This window comes from Dendrobates tinctorius, unplaced genomic scaffold (assembly GCF_039654945.1).
Source record: "Dendrobates tinctorius isolate UK_male_01 unplaced genomic scaffold, ASM3965494v1 ptg000058l, whole genome shotgun sequence".
Classification (NCBI taxonomy): domain Eukaryota; kingdom Metazoa; phylum Chordata; class Amphibia; order Anura; family Dendrobatidae; genus Dendrobates; species Dendrobates tinctorius.
Window position 1 is genome coordinate 23,783,180 of NW_027361726.1, and position 21,584 is coordinate 23,804,763.

A 21,584-nucleotide genomic window follows, 5' to 3' on the forward strand; every position below is an offset into this window, starting at 1 on the left:
GTTTTACCCCTGCAATGTAGTCATGTGTTGCCATTGCTGCCATGTTGGCTCTCCTGTGAAGGGAACTGAGACTTTTGCTATGTACAACACAGTGATAAAAACAAAAAAAAATCCCCCCAAAACCTTTCCTTTTTAATCTTAAAACATAAAAACATTACAAAATAAGTAAATTTGTTGTTGCTGCGTCCATGAAAAAAAACAATTAAAATATAATAGTAAATCAGGAAACAATGACTGGAAGCCCCCGATACTGGATCTCCCTGACATTGGAAGCCCCCCGACACTGGTTCTCCCTGACATTGGAAGCCCCTGACACTGGATCTCCCTGAAACTGGAAGCCCCCCTAACACTGGATCCCCCTGACATTGGAAGCCCCCCCCCCGACACTGGATCCCCCTGACATTGGAAGCTCGCCCGACACTGGATCCCCCTGAAATTGGAAGCCCTTCGACACTGGATCCCCCTGACATTGGAAGCCCCTGTCACTGGATCTCCATGACATTGGAAGCCCTCCCGACACTGGATCCCCCTGTCATTGGAAGCCCCTGTCACTGGATCCCCCTGACATTGGAAGCCCCCTCCCAACCCTGGATCCCCCTGACACAAGAAGCCCCTCCGACACTGGAAACCCACGTCACTGGATCCCCCTGACATTGGAAGCCCCCTCGACACTGGATCCCCGACATTGAAAGCCCCCGTAACTGGATCCCCCCGACATTGGAAGCCCCCTGACAATGGAAACCCCCGTCACTGGATCCTTCTTACATTGGAAGCCCCCCGTCACTGGAAGCCTCCCGACACGGGATCCCCCTGACAATGTAAGCCCCCCCGACACTGGATCACCCCGACATTGGAAGACCCCTGACATTAGAAGCCCCTGTCACTGGATCCCCTGATATTGGAAGCCCCCCGACACTGGATCCCCCTGACATTGGAAGCCCCCTGACACTGGATCCTCCTGACACTGGAAGCCCCCCCCGACACTGGATCCCCCTGACATTGGAAGCCCCCCAACACTGGATCCTCCTGACACTGGAAGACCCGAGACTGGATCCCCTTGATATTGGAAGCCCCCCCGGACACAGGAAGTCCCCTGACATTGGAAGCCCCCGACACTAGATCACCATGACAGTGGAAGCCTCCCGACACGATCCCCCTGACAATGGATCCTCCTGAAACTGGAAGCCCCCGACACTGGATCACCCTGACACTGGAAGCCCCCTGAGACTGGATCCCCTTGATATTGGAAGCCCCACGACACTGGAAGTCCCATGACATTGGAAGCCCCCGACACTGGATCACCATGACAGTGGAAGCCTCCCGACACTGGATCCCCCTGACAATGGATCCTCCTGATACTGGAAGCCCCCGACACAGGATCACCCTGACAATGGATCCTCCTGATACTGGAAGCCCACGACACAGGATCACCCTGACAATGGATCCTCCTGATACTGGAAGCCCCCGACACAGGATCACCCTGACAGTGGAAGCCCCCCCTGAGACTGGATCCCCTTGATATTGGAAGCCCCCGACACTGGATCACCATGACAGTGGAAGCCTCCCGACACTGGATCCCCCTGACAATGGATCCTCCTGATACTGGAAGCCCCGGACACTGGATCCCCCTGACAATGGATCCTCCTGATACTGGAAGCCTCCCGACACTGGATCCCCCTGACAATGGATCCTCCTGATACTGGAAGCCCCCGACACTGGATCCCCCTGACAGTGGAAGCCCCCCGACACTGGAAGCCCCCTGAGATTGGATCCCCGAGGTGTAGGGTCTCCTAACTCTATGAAGGAATGGAATAGAAAGCAACAGAAAGGTCAGATCATAAATGAAGACGAATGTGAGCTCGAAACGCGCAGACGATTATCCCGCAGGTCCGATTCTCCAGGTTTCCGGGGTCTTTTCATCCGTGATCTCCTGTTACCGGAGCTCGGACGCCGCCATCCTCCTCGGTCGGACTGTCACTGCTTCACGTTTGCGGGTCTCCGTTCGTGAAGAGGTTTACACTCGTTGCGTTTCCATACGAGCTCGGACTACATCTCCCGACAGCCAGTGCGGCCCATCTCCCGCTGTGAAGCGTCACTTTCTACCGCAGGGCCTTCTGGGAGAAGTAGTCCGAAAGTAGAAGTGTGTGACGTAGATTGTATGCGACAAGAACAGGATTGTTGACAGAGACGCAGACATGGCTCTATTTCCAGCCTTTGCCGGGTGTTCTAGTGCGGGAGCTGCTCCTGAACAGACGGGTAATTCCCAGAGAAACCCCACTATGTCCGCACGTGATAAAGATCTCTCTATACCACTACCCAAAGACCCATATACTCCTGCCATAGACCCCTGTACCCCCCATTCCCTGCTATAGACGCCAGTACCCCCTCCTCCGCTGCTATAGACCCCAGTACCCCCCCATTTCCTGCTATAGACCCCAGTTGCCCTCCTCCGTTGCCATAGACCCCTGTACCCCTCCTCCGCTGCCATAGACCCCTGTACCCCCATTCCCTGCTATAGACCCCTGTACCCCTCCTCCGCTGCCATCGACCCCTGTACCCCTCCTCCGCTTCCATAGACCCCTGTACCCCCATTCCCTGCTATAGACCCCAGTACACCTCCTCTGCTGCCATCGACCCCCTGTACCCCCATTCCCTGCTATAGACCCCAGTACCCCTCCTCCGCTGCCATAAACCTCTGTACCTCCACCTCTGCCATAAAACCCAGTACCTCCACCCCAGCCATAGACCCCTGTACCTCTCCCCTAGAGCCCTATACAGTGGGTACCGACAGTATTCAGACCCCTTTAATTATTCACTCTGTGTTTAATTGCAGCCATCTGGTAAATTCAAAAAAGTTCATTTTCTTCTCATTATTGTAGACTTTGCACCCCATCTTGCCTGAACAAAAAAAACAAAAACGTAGAAATTTTGCAATTTTATTAAAAGAAAATATCACATGGTCATAAATATTCAGCCCCTTTGCTCAGTATTGAGTAGAAGCACCCTTTTGAGCTAGTACAGCCATGAGTCTTGGGAATGATGCAACAAGTTTTTCACACCTGGATTTGTGGCTCCTCTGCCATTCTTCCTCGCAGATCCTCTCCAGTTCCATCAAGTTGGATGGTGAATGTTGGTGGACAGCCATTTTCAGGTCTCTCCAGAGATGCTCAATTGGGTTTAGGTCAGGGCTCTGGCTGGGCCAGTCAAGAATGGTCACAGAGTTGTTCTGAAGCCACTCCTTTGTTATTTTAGCTGTGTGCTTGGGGTCATTGTCTTGTTGGAAGGTGATCTTTCGGCCAAGTCTGAGGTCCAGAGCACTCTGGAAGAGGTTTTCATCCAGGATATCTCTGTACTTGGCCGCATTGATTTTTCCTTTAATTGCTACGAGTCGTCCTGTCCCTGCAGATGAAAAACACGCCCATACCACGATGCTACCACCACCATGTTTCACTGTTGGAATGGTATTAGGCAGGTGATGAGTAGTGCCTGGTTTTCTCCACATATACCACTTAGAACTTTAGAATAATCACCAAAAAGGTTCTTTGTCTCATCAGACCAGAGAATCTTATTTCTCATAGTCTGGGAGTCCTTCTTGTGATTTTTAGCAAACTATGAGGGCTTTCATATGCCTTGCACTGAGGAGAGGCTTCCGTCAGGCCACTCTGCCATAAAGGCCCGACTGGTGGAGGGCTGCAGTGATAGTTGACTTTGTGGAACCTTCTCCCATCTCCGGAGCCCAGCCACAGTGATCTTGGGGTGCTTGTTTACCTCTCTTACCAAGGCTCTTCTCCCACGATTGCTCAGTTTGGCTGGACGGACAGGTCTAGGAAGACTTCTGTGGTCTCAAACTTCTTCCATTTAAGGATTATGGAGGTCACTGTGCCCTTAGGAACCTTGAGTACTTCAGAAATTCTTTTGTAACCTTGGCCAGATTTGCGCCTTGCTACAATTCTGTCTGAGCTCCTTGGCCAGTTCCTTTGTCCTCATGATTCTCATTTGGTCTGACATGCACTGTGAGCTGTGAGGTCTTATATAGACAGGTGTGTGCCTTTCCAAATCAAGTCCTATCAGTTTAATTAAACACAGCTGGACTCAATGAAGGAGTAGAACCATCTCAAGGAGGATCACAAGGAAATGGACAGCATGTGACTTAAAGGGAATCTGTCACCCTTTTTTCGGCCTTTCAGCTGTCTGCATAGACATCGGGGGCTTATCTACAGCATTCTGTAATGCTGTAGATAAGCCCCCGATGTAACCTGAAAGAGAAGAAAAACACGTTATATTATACTCACCGAGGTGGGCGGCCCGGTCCGATGGGTGTCGGCGTCCCGTCCAGCGCCCCCCTTCATGCGATGACGTCTTCTCCCGTCCTGTAATGGCTCCGGCACATTGCTCTGCCCTGTTGAGGGCAGAGCAGAATTCTGCAGTGCGCAGGTGTCGGGAGAGGTCTAGTGCCTGCGCACTGCAGAATTCTGCTCTGCCCTCAACAGGGCAGAGCAATGTGCCGGAGCCATTACAGGACGGGAGAAGACGTCATCGCATGAAGAAGGGAGGCGCTGGACAGGACGGTGACACCCATCGGACCGGACCGCCCACCTCGGTGAGTATAATATAACGTGTTTTTCTTCTCTTTCAGGTTACATCAGGGGCTTATCTACAGCATTGCAGAATGCTGTAGATAAGCCCCCGATGTCTATGCCGGCAGCCAATAGGGGAAAAAAAGGGTGACAGATTCCCTTTAAATAAGAGTGCTGAGCAAAAAAGGGTCTGAATACTTATGACCATGTGATATTTCAGTTTTTCCTTTTTAATAAATTTGCAAAAATTTCTACATTTGTTTTTTTTTTTTCAGCCAAGATGGGGTGCAGAGTGTACATTAATGAGAAAAAAATGATCTTTTTTGAATTTACCAAATGGCTGCAATGAAACAGAGTGAAAATTTTAAAGGGGTGTGAATACTTTCCGTACCCACTGTATTTCTCCACCTTTGCCATAGATCTCTGTAGCCCTCCACCTTTGCCATAGACCCCTGTATCCCTTCAACCCTGCCATAGACCCCTGTACCCCCCACCCCTAGCATAACCCTCTACACTGCTATATTCACCCAAACACCCTTTGTACTCCTCTGTTTACCTCAAAAACCCGTTGTACATCTTTTTTAAATCCAGAGATCCCTGTACTCCTCCTCCCCTGCCATTATCTCCTGTACCTCTCCATTCTCATATTCACCCCAGAGACCCCCTGTACTCCTTTGTTTACCTCAGAGACCCCGGTTCTCCTCTATTTACCTCAAAGACCAATTGTAACTCCTTATTCACTCCGGAGACCCCCGTACTGCTCTATTCACACAAGAACTTCCACGTTCCTCAAGATATGTGATATGAATAAATCGTCTGGTGCATCTATGTCTGGGGTCACTATGGGGGAGGGGTGTTCGCAGAGCTGCAGTGTCATCTCATTTCTTCATGTCTCCTCTGCAGGGCTGGACTGGCTGAGCAATCGGAGCTTTTGTACAGAGGACGCTCTGTCCCTGCACCAGCGCACGCAGCTCGCCCCACCGCCTTCTCGCCCCGAATCACCGCTGTCCAGGTAGTCTGATCACATTCAGCACATAATCTGATGGGAGTTGTATTCTGAAAATGAGTCCTGACCCCTTAGTATGACTCGCACATCTGAGGGTCAGTTACAATTGCATCTACTTTAAACAATCCTTTTTTTTATAAATCTTTTGTCCTGATTTCTTTGTTGCAATGTATCAGTCTGGAGTCCAGGAAGCTTACCTTACAGATGATTATGTAGATTGGATACAATTGCAACAAACCTACAGCTGTGAGTAATATTAGTGCAAAACTGGTTTCCAGCTCCTGGATAAACAATTCACTGTCATATTCACTGACAGAAAGAAGAGTCATTGAAGCTCAAAGGTTTACGAAGCTTGTCCGTCTTGATAATCTCATGTGCAGAGTGTTGCCATTTGTAATGACATCCAACACTGGGTGCGGGGGATCCAGTTTGTAGCCGCACAGTTGGCATCTTGTAGTTTGTCTTCCAATTTGTGTCCCAACCTTGCACTTGAAATAGTCTTAAATTACAAATTCTGCAGTTCCCGGCACGTATTTCACCGCTTCACATTTTCCACATCTCTGATTGCTGTCAGAGTCCTGCTCTATATTCAGATGTGAAAACCCATCATATAAATCTGTGTGTCATTGGCGCCACCTAGTGGTTTTTAGAGGAAGTACATTTCATATTATATAATTATTGTATTTTTTTTAATTAAAAAAAAATGTGTGAAGTGAATCTATTGATCATGAGGAAATTAGGAGCACAATGTATATAACAAATTTTCTTAGTTTTTTTTTATAATCGATAAGGCTGGACTTAAAGGGAATGTGTCACAATTTTTGTATTAATTATTTTGCATTAATTATTGATTATATAATCAGTTATTAGTCATATAAAATGAATTTTACTTCTTAAACATTTTATAAACGTTCTCTGCAGCTGCTTGGGACTGCTACTGGGAGTGCTATTTTTATTATTTGTTTCTGAGCATGAGGCTTACACACTGTAAATATGGCAGCCTCTGGACATAGGAACTTTTGTTCGGAGTCCAATCTCATCTTGTACACTGTGTCTGTGTCAGGTGTGAACTGTGCGCACTCCCTGGGCTGCCCAGTTCTCAGCTGTGGGAGAGCCACTCAGCCCACCGGGTCTACGAGCTCAGCTACAATTTCTCTGTCACCAGTCACACAATGGTCTTGGGCAGCGGCGGTGAGTGCAGGTCCACAGCCTTACATTGTACTACAAGTCACAGGCTTCAGAGCTGTTCTCACCGCTGCAAGAAGTTAGTTGAACAGTCCTGCTCTGAGGGGTGAGTGCAGGTCTGCGGCAGTGACTTATCCACTGGTGAGGACAGGTCAGCAACCTGGGATTAGTAGTACGATATCAGGCTGCCCGACCTGCACTCACCACTGCTGTTAGCAGTGCAATGATCAGAGCGCAGCACAGACATCATCATGTTCCTGTACTCTGAACTACGCTCAGTTCTGCTATGTGAGCCCTAAAGCCTCATCCAGATGTATACCATAAACAAAATGTAATTAATACTTTACTCTTTTTTTTTTTTCAATTGTTGAAAAAAAAAAAAAATTTTTAGTGTCACCTTGCTAAGAGCAGTTGTCACCGAGTGCTTCCGTGTGTCATTCACAGTCACAACTCCAAAATCCAGACGTCTGCGAGCGAGTCGTTGAATTCTGAGGCTGAAAGAAAGAGAAAAAAAAGGAAAAAGAAGAAAAAAAAACACAAAAAGAATAAGAAGCTGAAAAGGAGCAGCGATGAGGATGATGATGAGAGTAACGTCCGAGATTTAAAGGACCCTCAGCTGTTGTCAGCTGCCAGGTGGGTAAAGGCTCATTTTCTGCTGTTGACCATAGATCGTGATTATTGTCCTGGTCACGTCAATACAGCGACCCCTGCCGTCCATTAACCTGAATATTCGGCCCACTGTGCATTAGTTTTATGGGGGCTTTAAGTGGCTTTATGAACCCTTTGGAGTTTCTTACTGTGGGAAAACAAGTTAGGATACTGAGAGTTTTTTGCAACAGCATCCCATTTTTTTGTCACCTGTAGTTATGGAATGAGCAGTCATGGAAAGCGCCTGATACAAATTCCGAATCCACATAATGTTGCTCTATAAATGGTTAATCCATCCTGCGTGTGTTCATGCTGCTGCATGTGACTTGTCGTCTGCAGGGAGGACTCTCAGAGCGACCAGAGGCTGGCACCTATCTGGCTTGATGAAGCTCCGTCTGCTCTTAAGGAGACGTTCAGGATTGATAGGAAAGCCGATCGGGCAAACTGGGAGTACAAGTCGCTGTACCGAGAGGACATTGCACGGTGAGGATGAGTGTGGAGCACTGCTCATGGGTGACAGCGGCCGCAGCAAGCAATATTGTGCTACAAAATTGCTCAGGGGGCAGTGCAGCGATGTCACCTGCAGATTACTGGTGAACTATCCATTTAAGCACCACGATTTGCAGAAACGCCCTGCCGTGTGTCCTACTCACCCTATGATGGGGGTAGTAGTAATGTCTGCCCTTGATTCCCATGCTCAGATACAGGAGGAGAGGTCATTCCTGTCTGGGGCTTAATCCCAAGAAGCAGCAGATCGTCTGGGAGAACACGAACCCCAAGAAGACGACTCGGAAAAAAGCAGAACGCTACTACAGCAGGACATCGGTGCAGACGTTGCGGGCAAAGGCGGAGATGGTGTGCTGCGGTGCGGACGCTGCAGACTCCTCCTGCGCCTTTATTATGGTGAAGGACTGTGCACCAGACCCCACTGGTCCCGCCAGCTTGGTGAATCCACTAGGAGTGTATGATAGCTCCACCACCATGTGGCTGCAAGGTAAAGGGGGACCGGAGAGCAAGACCCCAGCAGCGGAGCCCAGAGACACCGGTGTCCTGGAGAAGGTGGAGGATTACAACCGGAGAGTCCGAGAAGATCCTGGAGACGTTGCGGCATGGATGGAGTTTGTGTCATTTCAGGTGCGGCAATAATGTATGAGCAGGCGGTATTATCTGCTGGGTGACAACAAGTGTGATGCCGTCACCCAGCTTTCCTGAGTCCAGAGCGGCGGACTGACCTCTCCTTTCCATCTCGGTCTGCAGGACGAGCTGATCCATCATCCCAGCATGTACTCCACTAGCGAGAGCGAGGCAGACGGCCACCGCATGTCAGTAAAGATGGTGCTGGAGAAGAAGCTCTCTATCCTGGAGAGAGCCATCGAGAGCAACCCGGGCAGCACCGAGCTGAAGCTGGCACGGCTGCGGCTTTGTGCAGAGTTCTGGGAGGCCGCCGCGCTGCTAAAGGAGTGGCAAAAACTGATCTTCCTGCACCCCAACGATCCGCAGCTTTGGAGGAAGTACCTGCAGTTTTCTCGGGGGCAATTCAGCAGCTTCTCGGTGTCCAAAGTGAACGCCGTCTATGGGAAGTGTCTGAGCACCCTGTCCGCAGTGCATGATGGGACCATGCGGTCTCATCCAGCCCTGCCCGACACCGAGCGCAGCTTGTGTGGTGAGTGGAGACGTCACTGTAATCCGTGTGTGACAGCAGCTTGTGTGGTGAGTGGAGATTTCTCTGTAATCCCTTTGTGATGCAGCTTGTGTGGTGAGTGGAGATGTCACTGTGTAATTCCTTTGTGATGCAGCTTTTGTCATGAGTGGAGATTTCTCTGTAATCCCTTTGTGATGCAGCTTGTGTGGCAAGTGGAAACTTCTTTCTCTATTCTGCATTTCTTTTAGTCAGGTGGTGAAATGCTGCCACTTGCTGTCAGAATGAAGTATTGCCACCTTCTCACTTTCAAATCCGCTCTTTCCACTGCACCAAATTTTCATTTTTGTTCTTCTGTTTTTTCCTCTTGTTCTTGGAGCCATAACTTTTTTTATTATATGCCTATAAGGGATTTTTTTTTTTTTGCGGGACGACTTGTTGTTTTGAACCATGCAGCCCCCCTTTGCTACAGCCTGGAGATGGGGGTTTTCCGTGACCATTTGCTTCTAGACCCCAAACAGTAATACGTTTAGACAAGAACCAAAAATGTGAGATCAGAAAACACTACAAAGTGCCTTCATATTATGAGTCTGCAGCCAGCAGTGGGCCTGGCCCTGTGGGTCAGCGGGCACAGACTGGCAGAATATAGTCTGGCCTATGCTGCTTCTCTGCTTGCTGTCAATGAATAGATTCGTTATTTTTTCATGCAGAAATTAGATCTAAGCTCAGTTCTTCTAAAAAAGCGCAGGAATTGTCAGTGTTGCATCCGGTCTGGACAATCCCGCGAGAGCCTGGACTCCAGACTGATACATCTTAGGTGCGCTGATGCATTGTAACAAACTCCCAAGACCCCAGTCAGCTTTCTGCTTAGGATTAGTTCTCACTGGAAAGACCAGACTGGTTCCAGTTGTAAGTAAATATGTGAGAATCACAAAAAGGTTTTCCAGCTTCTAACAGCAAGCAGAGGTCTTAAAAATGGTGACACATTGAAATGTGAAATCTGATGGTTATCAATGTCACTCTTCTTCCAGATATCTTCCTTCAGCAGTGTCACTTCCTGCGCCAGGCTGGGCACTGCGAGAAAGCCTTGTCCTTGTTCCAAGCTCTTATGGACTTCACCTTCTATAAACCAGAAAGCGTGAAGAGCATGAGCACGAAGGAGCAGGTAAGTCCCCCCGATGAGCACCGAGTCCTCCAAGGCAAGCACCACCCAGGCCTCATTACACAGTGTCACAGAGAAGAGGAGACCATCAATAGCGTAGCAAATCCTGAGTGGCATCATGCTCCAGTCACATCCAGAGCTGCATTTGCAATTCTGCATGCTGCCATTGGACATTTGTCATTCTGGATTGAGGAGTGGGCAATAATATAAATACACAGTGACTGCACCAGCAGAACAGTGAGTGCAGCTCTGGAGTATAATACAGGATGTAACTCAGGATCAGTAATGTAATGTATGTACACAGTGACTGCACCGGCAGAATAGTGAGTGCAGCTCTGGAGTATAATACAGGACGTAACTCAGGATCAGTAATGTAATGTATGTACACAGTGACTGCACCAGCAGAATAGGGAGTGCAGCTCTGGGGTATAATACAGGACGTAACTCAGGATCAGTAATGTAATGTATATACACAGTGACTGCAAAAGCAGAATAGTGAGCGCAGCTCTGGAGTATAATACAGGATGTAATTCAGGATCAGTAATGTATGTACACAGTGACTGCACCAGCAGAATAGTGAGTGCAGCTCTGGAGTATAATACAGGACGTAACTCAGGATCAGTAATGTAATGTATGTACACAGTGACTGCACCAGCAGAATAGTGAGTGCAGCTCTGGAGTATAATACAGGACGTAACTCAGGATCAGTAATGTAATGTATGTACACAGTGACTGCACCAGCAGAATAGTGAGTGCAGCTCTGGAGTATAATACAGGACGTAACTCAGGATCAGTAATGTACAGTATGTACACAGTGACTGCACCAGGAGAATAGTGAGTGCAGCTCTGGAGTATAATACAGGACGTAACTCAGGATCAGTAATGTAATGTATGTACACAGTGACTGCACCAGCAGAATAGCACAAAAGTTCAGCTGACAGCACACAGATTATTCAGTTGGATGCACGCTCCAAAGTCCCAGGACCCATGAGGAACAATAGTACCAACAAAATTGTAGAGGGAACAGCATCCAGTCCGGGTGAAAAATTCAAATCCTTTATTCTGCCATCAATACAATGTTTCGGCCATGCAAGGTCTTTTTCAAGTCAAACTTGAAAAAGACCTTGCATGGTCGAAACGTTGTACTGATGTATTGATGGCAGAATAAAGGAATTGAATTTTTCACCCGGACTGGATGCTGTTCCCTCTACAATTTTGTTTGCACCAGCAGAATAGTGAGTGCAGCTCTGGAGTATAATGCTGGATGTAATTCATTATTAATCTTAATAGTAAGATAACGTTTCGATATTTTTCTATTTTTAGGTGGCATTTTTTGAACCTTTCTGGGACAGTGGGGAACCTCGGTTTGGAGAAAAAGGAGCAAAAGGATGGAGTTCGTGGATGAGGCAGCAGGAGCGGGGAGGCTGGATCGTCATTAGTGATCTTGGTAATCCTCATATGGATCTACAAGTGCTTCTTACTAAATTAAAATATCATCAAAAAGTTAATTTGAGTTCTTCAATACAAAAAGTGAAACGCATGTATTATATTGAGTCATTACAAACAGCAATATTTCATGTGTTTATTTCTGTTAATGTTGATGTTTATTGCTTACAGCAAATGAAAACCCAAAAGTCATTATCTCAGTAAATTAGAATAATTAACAAAAAACACCTGCAAAGGCTTCCTAAGCGTTTAAAAAGGTCCCTTAGTCTGTTGCAGTAGGCTCCACAATCATGGGGAAGACTGCTGACCTGACAGATGTCTAGAAGGCAGTCACTGACACACTCCACAAGGAGGGTAAGCCACAAAAGGTCATTGCTAAAGAAGCTGGCTGTTCACAGAGTGCTGTATCCAAGCATATTAATGGAAAGTTGAGAGGAAGGAAAAAGGGTGGTAGAAAAAGGTGCAAAAGCAACCGGGATAGCCGCAGTCTTGAAAGGATTGTTAAGAAAAAGCCATTCAAAAATTTGGGGGAGTGGACTGCTGCTGGAGTCATTGCTTCATGAGCCACCACACACAGACGTATCCAGGACATGGGCTACAAGTGTCACATTCCTTGTGTCAAGCCACTCATGACCAATAGACAACGCCAGAAGCCTCTTACCTGGGCCAAGGAGAAAAAGAACTGGACTGTTAGATGAAAGTAAATTTTTCATTTCATTTGGAAATCAAGGTCCCAGAGTCTGGAGGAAGAGTGGAAAGGCCACAATCCAAACTGCTGGATGTCTAGTGTGAAGTTTCCACAATCAGTGATGGTTTGGGGAGCCATGTCATCTGCTGGTGTAGGTCCACTGTGTTCTATCAAGACCAGAGTCAGCGCAGCCATCTACCAAGAAATTTTAGAGCACTACATGCTTCCCTCTGCTGACAAGTAGGACTTGGCACCTGTCCACACTGACAAAAGTACCAATACCTGGTTTACAAACAACAGTATCACTGTGCTTGATTGGTCAGAAAACTCGCCTGACCTTAATCCCATAGAGAATCTATGGGGTGCTGACAAGAGGAAGATGAGAGACACCAGACCCAACAATGCAGACGAGCTGAAGGCTGCTATCAAAGCAACCTGGGCTTCCATAACACTTCAGCAGTGCCACAGGCTGATTGCCTCCATGCCACGCCGCATTGATGCAGTAATTGATGCCAAAGGAGCCCCGACCAAGTATTGAGTGCATTTACTGAACATACATTTCAATATGCCAACATTTCAGATTTTAAAATCATTTTTCAAGCTGGTGTTATAAAGTGTTCTAAATTACCGAGCTAATGACTTTTGGGTTTTCATTGGCTTTAAGCCAAAATTATCAACAATAACAGAAATAAACACATGAAATAGATCACTCTGTCTGTAATGACTCTATATAATGAGTTTCACTTCTTGTATTGACAAACTGAAATAAATTTACTTTTTGATAAAATAATTTAGTGAGAAGCACCTATGTATGTGTGTGTGTGTGTGTGTGTGTGTGTGTGTGTGTGTGTGTGTGTGTATATGTATGTATATGTGTATGCGATGGGAGATTCGAGTTTTTGCTCCGTCCGTGTTGCAATGCTTAATGTGTAGGTTTGGTTTCATTGACGTTTCTTAGACTGGATACAATAGATGGCAAAAATAAAGCTTCCAGTCACTGAAAGAAGCAGAGATCTTGAAGTAGTGAGGAAATTAAGCTTGTCCCGATTTTATTAGCGCCTGCAGTTTAATTGATTTCTTACTTTATTATCTCCAGGTGAAGATGAAGATGAGGATGCGGAGGAGGACGTTGGCAATAAAAGCCGACCCAGGTCTGAAATCTGGCTCAGTATGGAGTGCGCTCGGGAGGCCAAACACTGGATACCATGGAGACCAGACGCAACCAAAAAACAAACCGAGGACGACTGCGAGGACCCCGAGAGACAGGTGAGCGCACCAAGACCTAACCGTCACATCCAGAGCTGCACTCATAATTCTTCTCATTCATGGAGAAGGGTGTAGAAATAGTACTAGTAGTATGTTTGATAATTCGGCACATTTTATGTTCTGGATTAACAGAATGTTTTTCACGTCCTCTATTGTATTTGTCTTATTTTAGGTCTTCTTTGATGACATCGGACCTTCCATGATTAAGATTTCCAGTGCAGACCTGACGTTGCAGATCGTAGTGTCCTTTCTTCAGTTCATGGGGGTTCCCTGTGACTCCAGACCGCCTCCTGCCTCGTTGTACCTCTCCCTGGACAATGCCTCCATCTTTGACCACTCGTCTTATTACGAGCGGATGTTGACATCCCAAGAGCTCCCACTGTCTGGAATTGGTGCTGTCGGCCATCTTGATACAATGAACCGAGACAGGTCGCTGATCGGTCAGTGTAAGGAAGGCGAGCGCTTCATACAAGACGTCTTTCAGTCCGCCATGTCCTGCTTTACTGTGGATGAGAAGATGAAGCTTTCCGTCTATTGGCTGCAGTATGAAATATCCAAGGTATTGTTATCTGCAGGCTCCGTGCTTACTGTCAGTGAAAGAAAACATTTTTCCTGGTCATGTTGCTCTGCTGCAGCTGCAGGAAAGAGCTCTGATACATTGTTACAAGCCCTGAGGCTGTGTAACAGGACAGGACCAGAAAGTAAACAGTAAGGTTGAGAGCGGTGCGATCGTAACACAGAACTGTGTTGCAGTCGGCCGTCGCAGTGAGCGCAGATTTGGCCACACCTATCCTGATATAATCGTAGGTCTAGCGCCTTCTGTTTGCGCCATTTTTTACCCAGCAGCGTCTTTGCTTTCTCGTTTTCAGGTTGTTTGCTGCCTGCAGGTGAAAAATAAGAAAAAACTGAAAAACCAAGGAAAAAGAAGCAAACGTCTGGCAAAAGGGCTCCTGAAGGAGACAGCGAACCGGAACAGCCTGGCACTGTGGAGGGAATACGCTCTGCTGGAATGGCTGCTGGGGAACACAGAAGAGGCCAGGAAGGTGTTTGATGCCGCGATTGGACTTGCAGGCAGCCGAGGGTTAAAGGACCAGGCGTTACGAGGCCTCTGCTTACTGTATGCTGAGCTGGAAGCGGAGATGACATCTAGGCACGAGGCAGGATCACGGGCCGTACACATCCTTACCAGCCTTGCTGACGGCTCCCCCTATGGGCCATATAAAGGGCCGGTTCCTGCTGTCAGCATATTAAAGGCAAGGAAAGCATACGAGCGAGCGTTGGAAGACTCGATGGACTCTGCGATGGTCGCCGTCACCGGCTGCTTCGCTCTCTTTCAATATCTCACTGTAGGAATAGACTCTGCTGTCGCAGTGTTTTGTCAGGTCTCTGACTCTCTGGCCCCCCCTGCTGGAGAAAGCAATGAAGCACAAGGCTCCTGGAGCCCCCTGCAGGCGGTCACCATAATGCACACTAACTTACTGAAGTACCACATGAGGGTCTGCGTCTACCCACGTGCCCCTCTCAGGGAGGCTCTAATGTGCGCTCTGCGCTTGTACCCTCATAATGTCACCCTGTGGGCATCCTACATCCAGACGGAGAGCCGATCTCTTGACTGCAGCAAGTCTCGGAGGTTCATAGACGGTGTCAGGAGGGCGACGCACGCCCTTGAGCCATATCTGTTCGCGATCCGAGCGGAAGAGATAAGGAAGAAGCTGGTGGAATCTGTGCAGAGGTATCGCCGCTATGTAGATTCATCCTGCCCCTACTGAGGGGATGAAGAAGGAAAAATCCTGCAACTTCCTAATATACTTTGTGTCTCAACTCTTTCGTTTTCAAGATCTCAGATTGCTGTCAGTGAATGTGAGAATTCACTATCACGGTTTTCAGACCCATTAGTTCTTATAGCTGAGGTTTTGTTACAGTCGTTTCATGTCTGCACAATCATCTGTGAGCTGAGGAAGCAGGATGGAACTATTTTACCTGCGCTGATACATTGTAACGTACTGCCAGGACGTCGTATAGATCTGTGCTACTGATGGGTTTATCTCCCTGTGGATCGTCTGCACTGGGTTTGTTTTCTCCTTTGGCTTTGAAGTGGAAGGATTTCACTGACAGCGAGCGGAGATCTATTAATTATGGAGTTGAAATATAACGGCCATTCAGAAGTTGCAGAAGTTTTCTGCATTTAATGATACTTTCTTTTGAAAAAGTTAACAAGATAAAAATACCATGATATTCTCCAGCTTCCACTCAGTAATTTGGTAGCTGAAATGAAAGTCTGTTACTGATCGCTGCAATGTGATGTGTTTTACAGGGGAGAAACAGGAGACGTATTCACCGTCCTGCCAGAAACTGGCCTGTCCAATCGTATCCAAGCATTGTTTGAGCGCGGACTGAGTACGGAGTCGGGGTCCCGATGTCTGCTGCTCTGGAGGATGTATCTGCACTTCACAGTGAGGAAGTCATCTATGTATTCATACACTCTTATAATAAGTGGTGTACCCAAGAGCATAACTCTCTGTTCTGCTGGTGCAGTCACTGTGTACATACATTACATTACTGATCCTGAGTTACATCCTGTATTATACTCCAGAGCTGCCCTCACTATTCTGCTGGTGCAGTCACTGTGTACATACATTACTGATCCTGTACTGATCCTGAGTTACATCCTGTATTATACTCCAGAGCTGCACTCACTATTCTGCTGGTGCAGTCACTGTGTACATACATTACATTACTGATTCTGAGTTACATCCTGTATTATACTCCAGAGCTGCACTCACTATTCTGCTGGTGCAGTCACTGTGTACATATATTACATTACTGATCCTGTACTGATCCTGAGTTATATCCTGAATTATACTCCAGAGCTGCACTCACTATTCTGCTGGTGCAGTCACTGTGTACATACATTACATTAGTGATCCTGAGTTACATCCTGAATTATACTCCAGAGCTGCACTCACTATTCTGCTGGTGCAGTCACTGTGTACATACATTACATTACTGTTCCTGAGTTATATCCTGTGTTTATTTATTAATTTTATTTTACTCATTTATATAGTTCCATTAATTCCACAGCGCTTTACATACATTATTGGCACTGTCCCCGATGGGGCTCACAATCTGCTCCAGAGCAGCACTTACTGTTCTGCTGGTGGACATTTCTTGCTGACCTCGTATTCTTTTGCAGGTGTCTCAGGGGCAGCGGGACAGGGGTCAGGGGCTGTTCTATAAGGCCATACAGAGCTGTCCCTGGGGGAAGGTGAGTAGTTCTTCAACCCCATGAGCCCTGAGTTCTGATCCCTCACAATGCCGCGGATGAGGACAGATTGTCCGCTGTCTTGTTGATGAATGCAGTGTTTTTGGGGTCCTTTATTTTTGGGGTTTCTGCAGGGCATTCGCTCTCTGCGGTGTTTCTCTGCTGACGCTCTCCTCTTCTGTTTGCAGGTCTTGTATTTGGACGCGGTGGAATATTTCCCGGATCGACTGCAAGAAATCATCGATCTGATGACCGAGAAGGAGCTGAGGGTTCGGCTGCCCCTGGAGGAGCTGGATCTGTTACTGGAGGACTAGTCACTGACCCCTGTCTTGCCCCCTGTACTCCCCCCTGTGTGTATAATAAACCCTTGTGAGAGGCTGCAGGTCTGCAGCGCTCCAGTTTATATAAAAAGAAATTTCCATTTTGTCCTGTTTTTTTCTATTTCTGCACTGTGGGTCTTGGGTAAAAATGTTCACACTAGAGATGAGCGACTTTGCCTTTTTTAGGGTCGAGTCGGGTTTCATTTCCCGACTTTCTCAAAAGTCGGGTCGAACGAAATCGGCCGACTATAGGGAAAAGTCGGGAAACACGAAACCCAATGCAAGTCAATGGGGAGAAAAGTCGGCAGTGAGTGGAGGACTGTAAACACACCTGACATGAATTTTAACCCCAGAGGCGGCAAAATCTCTCTTCTCCCTCTCCCACTCCAGCTACGCTACACTCCGCTTCTCTCATTGGCTGAAAAAAGTCACGTGCAAGCATTCGGCGAAACCCGACTTTGATGCTTGGGTCGCCGACCGCATGGCCAACTTCACACTGTGGTCGGGTTTCGTTTCATGAAACCCGACTTTGGCGAAAGTTGGTGACTTTTGAATCTGACCGACCTGTTTCGCTCAACTCTAGTTCACACCACTGAGGGTGTGTTACAGTGTATCAGCGTGTATATATAGTATCAATATATATGACGACCATAGCAGAGCAAATCCTGAGTGATGTCCGGTGACGAGGCGTGGAATCGTGGGGGGCTGGTGTGTGGGGAGATGGATTAGAATGTAAGTTTCAATGGAAGTGAATGCATCAGTCGCCATAATGTCCTGTGAACGCCACCTGCATGAACTGGATTATACTCCAGAGCTGCACTCTCAGGCTGCAGAGTTTCTGTATCACAGTATTCCCTACTTGTAGTGAGTGCAGCTCTGGAGAATAATACAGGATGTAACTTATGCTATGTGTGCGTTGATTGGACAGTTCTTGTTTGGATAGTTGTCGCTTCTGTGTTCTCAGTGTCATTGGCCGCCATTATTTCCACAGTTTAATATATGTGTCCTCACACCTTTCCTGGGGGAGGGGGTAAAGCTAAAACTTGTCTCCAGCCGAGTGGAACCCGCTGTAGTTGAAGCGCTCGTGGCAGAGGTGGACAGGGTTGGTGCTACTCAAGATTTCACATGGACTCGGGAAGGTCCTGCCGCTTTGGGCTTTGTCTCCTGCTGCTGGGGTCTCTGTCTGGCATCTCCCCAGTACCGGGTATGTGATTTCTACACTGGTTCCAGTTTCTGTAGTCTTCTGCACCTGACACTGGGTCACATTGGCTGCCCGGTGATTGCCCCTTGCTGTGTCCCCCTCTAATTATAAGCAGTTAATATCTGTTCTATAATGCGATGTCATTCCATATTGTATTAATACTGATCCTGACATCTGATGTTATTACATTGTGGCATCATTTAAAAGACTACGAGTATTCACTTCTGATAGTATACATCTGACTACAATTCCCCCTGTGTTCTCGCTCGCAGATGATGAGTGTCCAGACGCTCTTCCTGCCCATGAGAACTGCGACTATGACGAGGTCTGCGAGGATTCTTCATGTCCGTACAACGAATATGTCACCTGTCACCTGAACCGATGCGGAACGTGCGAGGCAGTGTTCAGCGGATACGACAACCTGACCGTCAACTGCAACCAACGTGAGTCCTGAGTGTGATGGATAGGAGACATTCTCAGTGATGTCACTGCTGATCTCTCGTGATGGATAGGAGACATTCTCAGTGATGTCACTGCTGATCTCTTGTGATGGATAGGAGGCATTCTCAGTGATGTCACTGCTGATCTCTAGTGATGGATAGGAGGCATTCTCAGTGATGTCACCGCTGATCTCGTGATGGATAGGGGGCATTCTCAGTGATGTCACCGCTGATCTCTAGTGATGGATAGGCGGCATTCTCAGTGATGTCACCTCTGATCTCTAGTGATGGATAGGAGGCATTCTCAGTGATGTCACTGCTGATCTCCAGTGATAGGTGGCATTCTCAGTGATGTCATCGCTGATCTCTAGTGATGGATAGGAGGCATTCTCAGTGATGTCACTGCTGATCTCCAGTGATGGATAGGAGACATTCTCAGTGATGTCACCGCTGATCTCTAGTGTTGGATAGGAGGTATTCTCAGTGATGTCACTGCTGATATCTAGTGATGGATAGGAGCCATTCTCAGTGATGTCACCGCTGATCTCTAGTGATGGATGGGAGACATTCTCAGTTGTGTCACTGCTGATATCTAGTGATGGATAGGTGGCATTCTCAGTGATGTCACTGCTGATCTCTAGTGATGGATAGGAGGCATTCTCAGTGATGTCACCGCTGATCTCTAGTGATGGATAGGAGGCATTCTCAGTGATGTCACCTCTGATATCTAGTGATGGATAGGTGGCATTCTCAGTGATGTCACTGCTGATCTCTAGTGATGGATAGGAGGCATTCTCAGTGATGTCGTCACTGGTCTCTAGTGATGGCATTCTCAGTGATGTCACTACTGATCTCTAGTGATGGATAGGAGGCATTCTCAGTGATGTCACCGCTGATCTCTAGTGATGGCATTCTCAGTGATTCCCAGTTACTCCTGACCCTTGGTTTTGCTATATGATGGGTGCAGTAGTTCTCTGCTGTAGTCTTATGATTACCTCAGTGATAATTTCCATTTCTTCCTTTTCTTTATCGCCTTATTGGGGGACACAGATTACCATGGGTGTATGCTGCTGCTGCTAGGAGGCTGACACTATGCAAAACAGGAAAATTAGCTCCTCCCCGGCAGTATACACTCACTGACAGGCACCAAGCACCTCAGTTTGTGCTTAGTGTCTGTAGGAGGCGGACCGTGATCTCCCCAGATCCGCATTTAATCTTTTTCTTTTCAGGTTCTTTAGTTGTGTTTATTAATGTTTTCCCTTTATTTTCCAGATACAGCATCAGGAAACGGGATGTGAGTTCATCCTGCTTTTCCAATTAATGCGGCTGAGCGAGCAATGTGGTATTGCCCACATCGCAACTCTCAGGCCTGCAGGCAGGACCTTCCCCTATCACCCTCGGGTGCTATGGGCCATGGATGGGTGCCCGGTCCTAGCCGATTCCCCTCCTCATCCCTCTCCCAGGACAGGGCTGAGAGGAAGACGGCAGTCGCCAGCGGTGACGTTTCCCCTGACACTGGGATTGGAGCCGTCTTCTGCACCATACGGACTTGGTGCGGGTACTGAGGATCGTCTCTCCCAGCGGCCTGCGCTCTATCGTGGGCCCCTGTGGTCATCCTCTTCAGGGACATCAGGTAAGCTTATCTGAATGTTCCCTTCAGCCCCGCTCTCATACATCTACCAAGGACCCATTCAACCCTGTCTGCAGCTATCACAGCCAGTACAGCGCCGTTCCTAACACGCGCCCTGCAACCCCCTCACACGCTGTCAGTGTCGGTACCTCTCTCCTCCTGTTTGAATTCCCCGCTCTTTTGGCCCAGAGCTCTGGCAGGCGCACGCTCCTGTCACGGGGGGGGTCCGGCGGGGGCTTCCTCGGTCAGCATTCCCGGTGCCCCCTCTCCAGCCCATCTTTTAATCTACGGGGGTATACACTGTTTCTTGGACCCGGGAGCGCCGTTGCTAGTGAAAGCACAGGGAGCGCTTTCACTTTCATTTTCAAAAGCGGTCCTCCCTCTCCCTGCGTGCGCTTTCTTCGCGCGCTTCTCCAGCCTATCTCAGGGCTGCTTTCACTGCAGCCCTGTCAGCATGACATTAACCGCGCTCCCCTCCTCGGGTCTCAGCCAATCGCGCGGTGCAGCGGCTAAGCCCCGCCCACCGCCAGCGTCCCTTTCCTGTCTTGCTGAGCTTCTTCCTCCCTCTTCTCCGGATTTTTTCCTGGGGGACACAACACTGTTCTGTCTGCTTCTGAACCTCGGTAGGCTCGACGCTGACTCTCCCTGACGTTTGACTTAGCTTCTCCCCCGCAGTTTCATTCAGGTAGTATTTCTACCACAGAGACTTATGCCCAACCCTGCAAGGGCCTTCAGTGCTAGACCCACCGCTATTCACTACGCCTGCGCGCGCTGTAGAAAGAAGTGGGCATCAGGTCAGTCGTCTCCCCTCTGCCCATCCTGCAGCCCTTCCTCCATTTCTGCCCCTCAGGAGCACTCTGAGCCCCGGGTGGAGACCACCCCACCCCCTGAGTGGGCCGTGGTGATGTCTCAGTCGGTTTCTGATCTGACGAAAGTGTCTCAATCGCTGGTCCAGGTCTTAGAGCGGTTACCTCAGTTATCTGCAGCCACCTGTGCACCAACCGCCTCTCACGGTGAGTCGCCAGCACCTGACCGCGACCCTCAGACGGACAAGCCGGGTAGGGGCTCTAGGAAGCGGGTCCTGTCTGGCTCTTTTTCCAGTTCGCAGGGTCCC

At 48.2% G+C, this 21,584-nt stretch overlaps 2 protein-coding genes across 3 annotated transcripts in view; both read left to right on the forward strand.

The window, feature by feature from the left end:
* The first annotated feature begins 1,693 nt into the window (after positions 1-1,693).
* NRDE2 (NRDE-2, necessary for RNA interference, domain containing) lies at positions 1,694-17,294 on the forward strand. 2 transcript variants are annotated; one of them, XM_073578184.1, is made up of 14 exons: positions 1,694-1,829; positions 5,481-5,589; positions 7,213-7,401; positions 7,756-7,899; positions 8,118-8,550; positions 8,674-9,079; positions 10,087-10,220; positions 11,541-11,664; positions 13,448-13,617; positions 13,790-14,176; positions 14,487-15,349; positions 15,932-16,070; positions 16,811-16,882; positions 17,068-17,294. In XM_073578184.1, exons 1-14 carry the CDS (start codon positions 1,799-1,801, stop codon positions 17,191-17,193), a joined length of 3,327 nt encoding a protein of 1,108 aa, XP_073434285.1. In that variant the 5' UTR covers positions 1,694-1,798; the 3' UTR covers positions 17,194-17,294. The 2 variants fall into 2 exon arrangements, with proteins under 2 accessions (XP_073434285.1, XP_073434284.1); XM_073578183.1 differs by lacking the exon at positions 1,694-1,829 and adding an exon at positions 2,110-2,256.
* Positions 17,295-17,326: 32 nt separating this feature from the next.
* The window catches only part of LOC141092186 (epithelial cell adhesion molecule-like), a 41,753-nt gene continuing 37,495 nt past the window's right edge, over positions 17,327-21,584 (forward strand). The window contains exons 1-2 of the mRNA XM_073578187.1: positions 17,327-18,403; positions 18,673-18,843. Coding sequence (XP_073434288.1) covers positions 18,325-18,403; positions 18,673-18,843 — 250 coding nt within the window. The 5' untranslated portion in view covers positions 17,327-18,324. The remainder of the gene's footprint in view (positions 18,404-18,672; positions 18,844-21,584) is intronic.

Bases quoted from the DNA above. Each gene is read 5' to 3' on its own strand.
- NRDE2 (XM_073578183.1), top strand. From the start codon at position 2,196: ATGGCTCTATTTCCAGCCTTTGCCGGGTGTTCTAGTGCGGGAGCTGCT. The intron at 2,257-5,480 runs GTAATTCCCAGA...TCTCCTCTGCAG, and splicing joins AGCTGCTCCTGAACAGACGG to GGCTGGACTGGCTGAGCAAT. The intron at 7,900-8,117 runs GTGAGGATGAGT...TCCCATGCTCAG, and splicing joins TACCGAGAGGACATTGCACG to ATACAGGAGGAGAGGTCATT.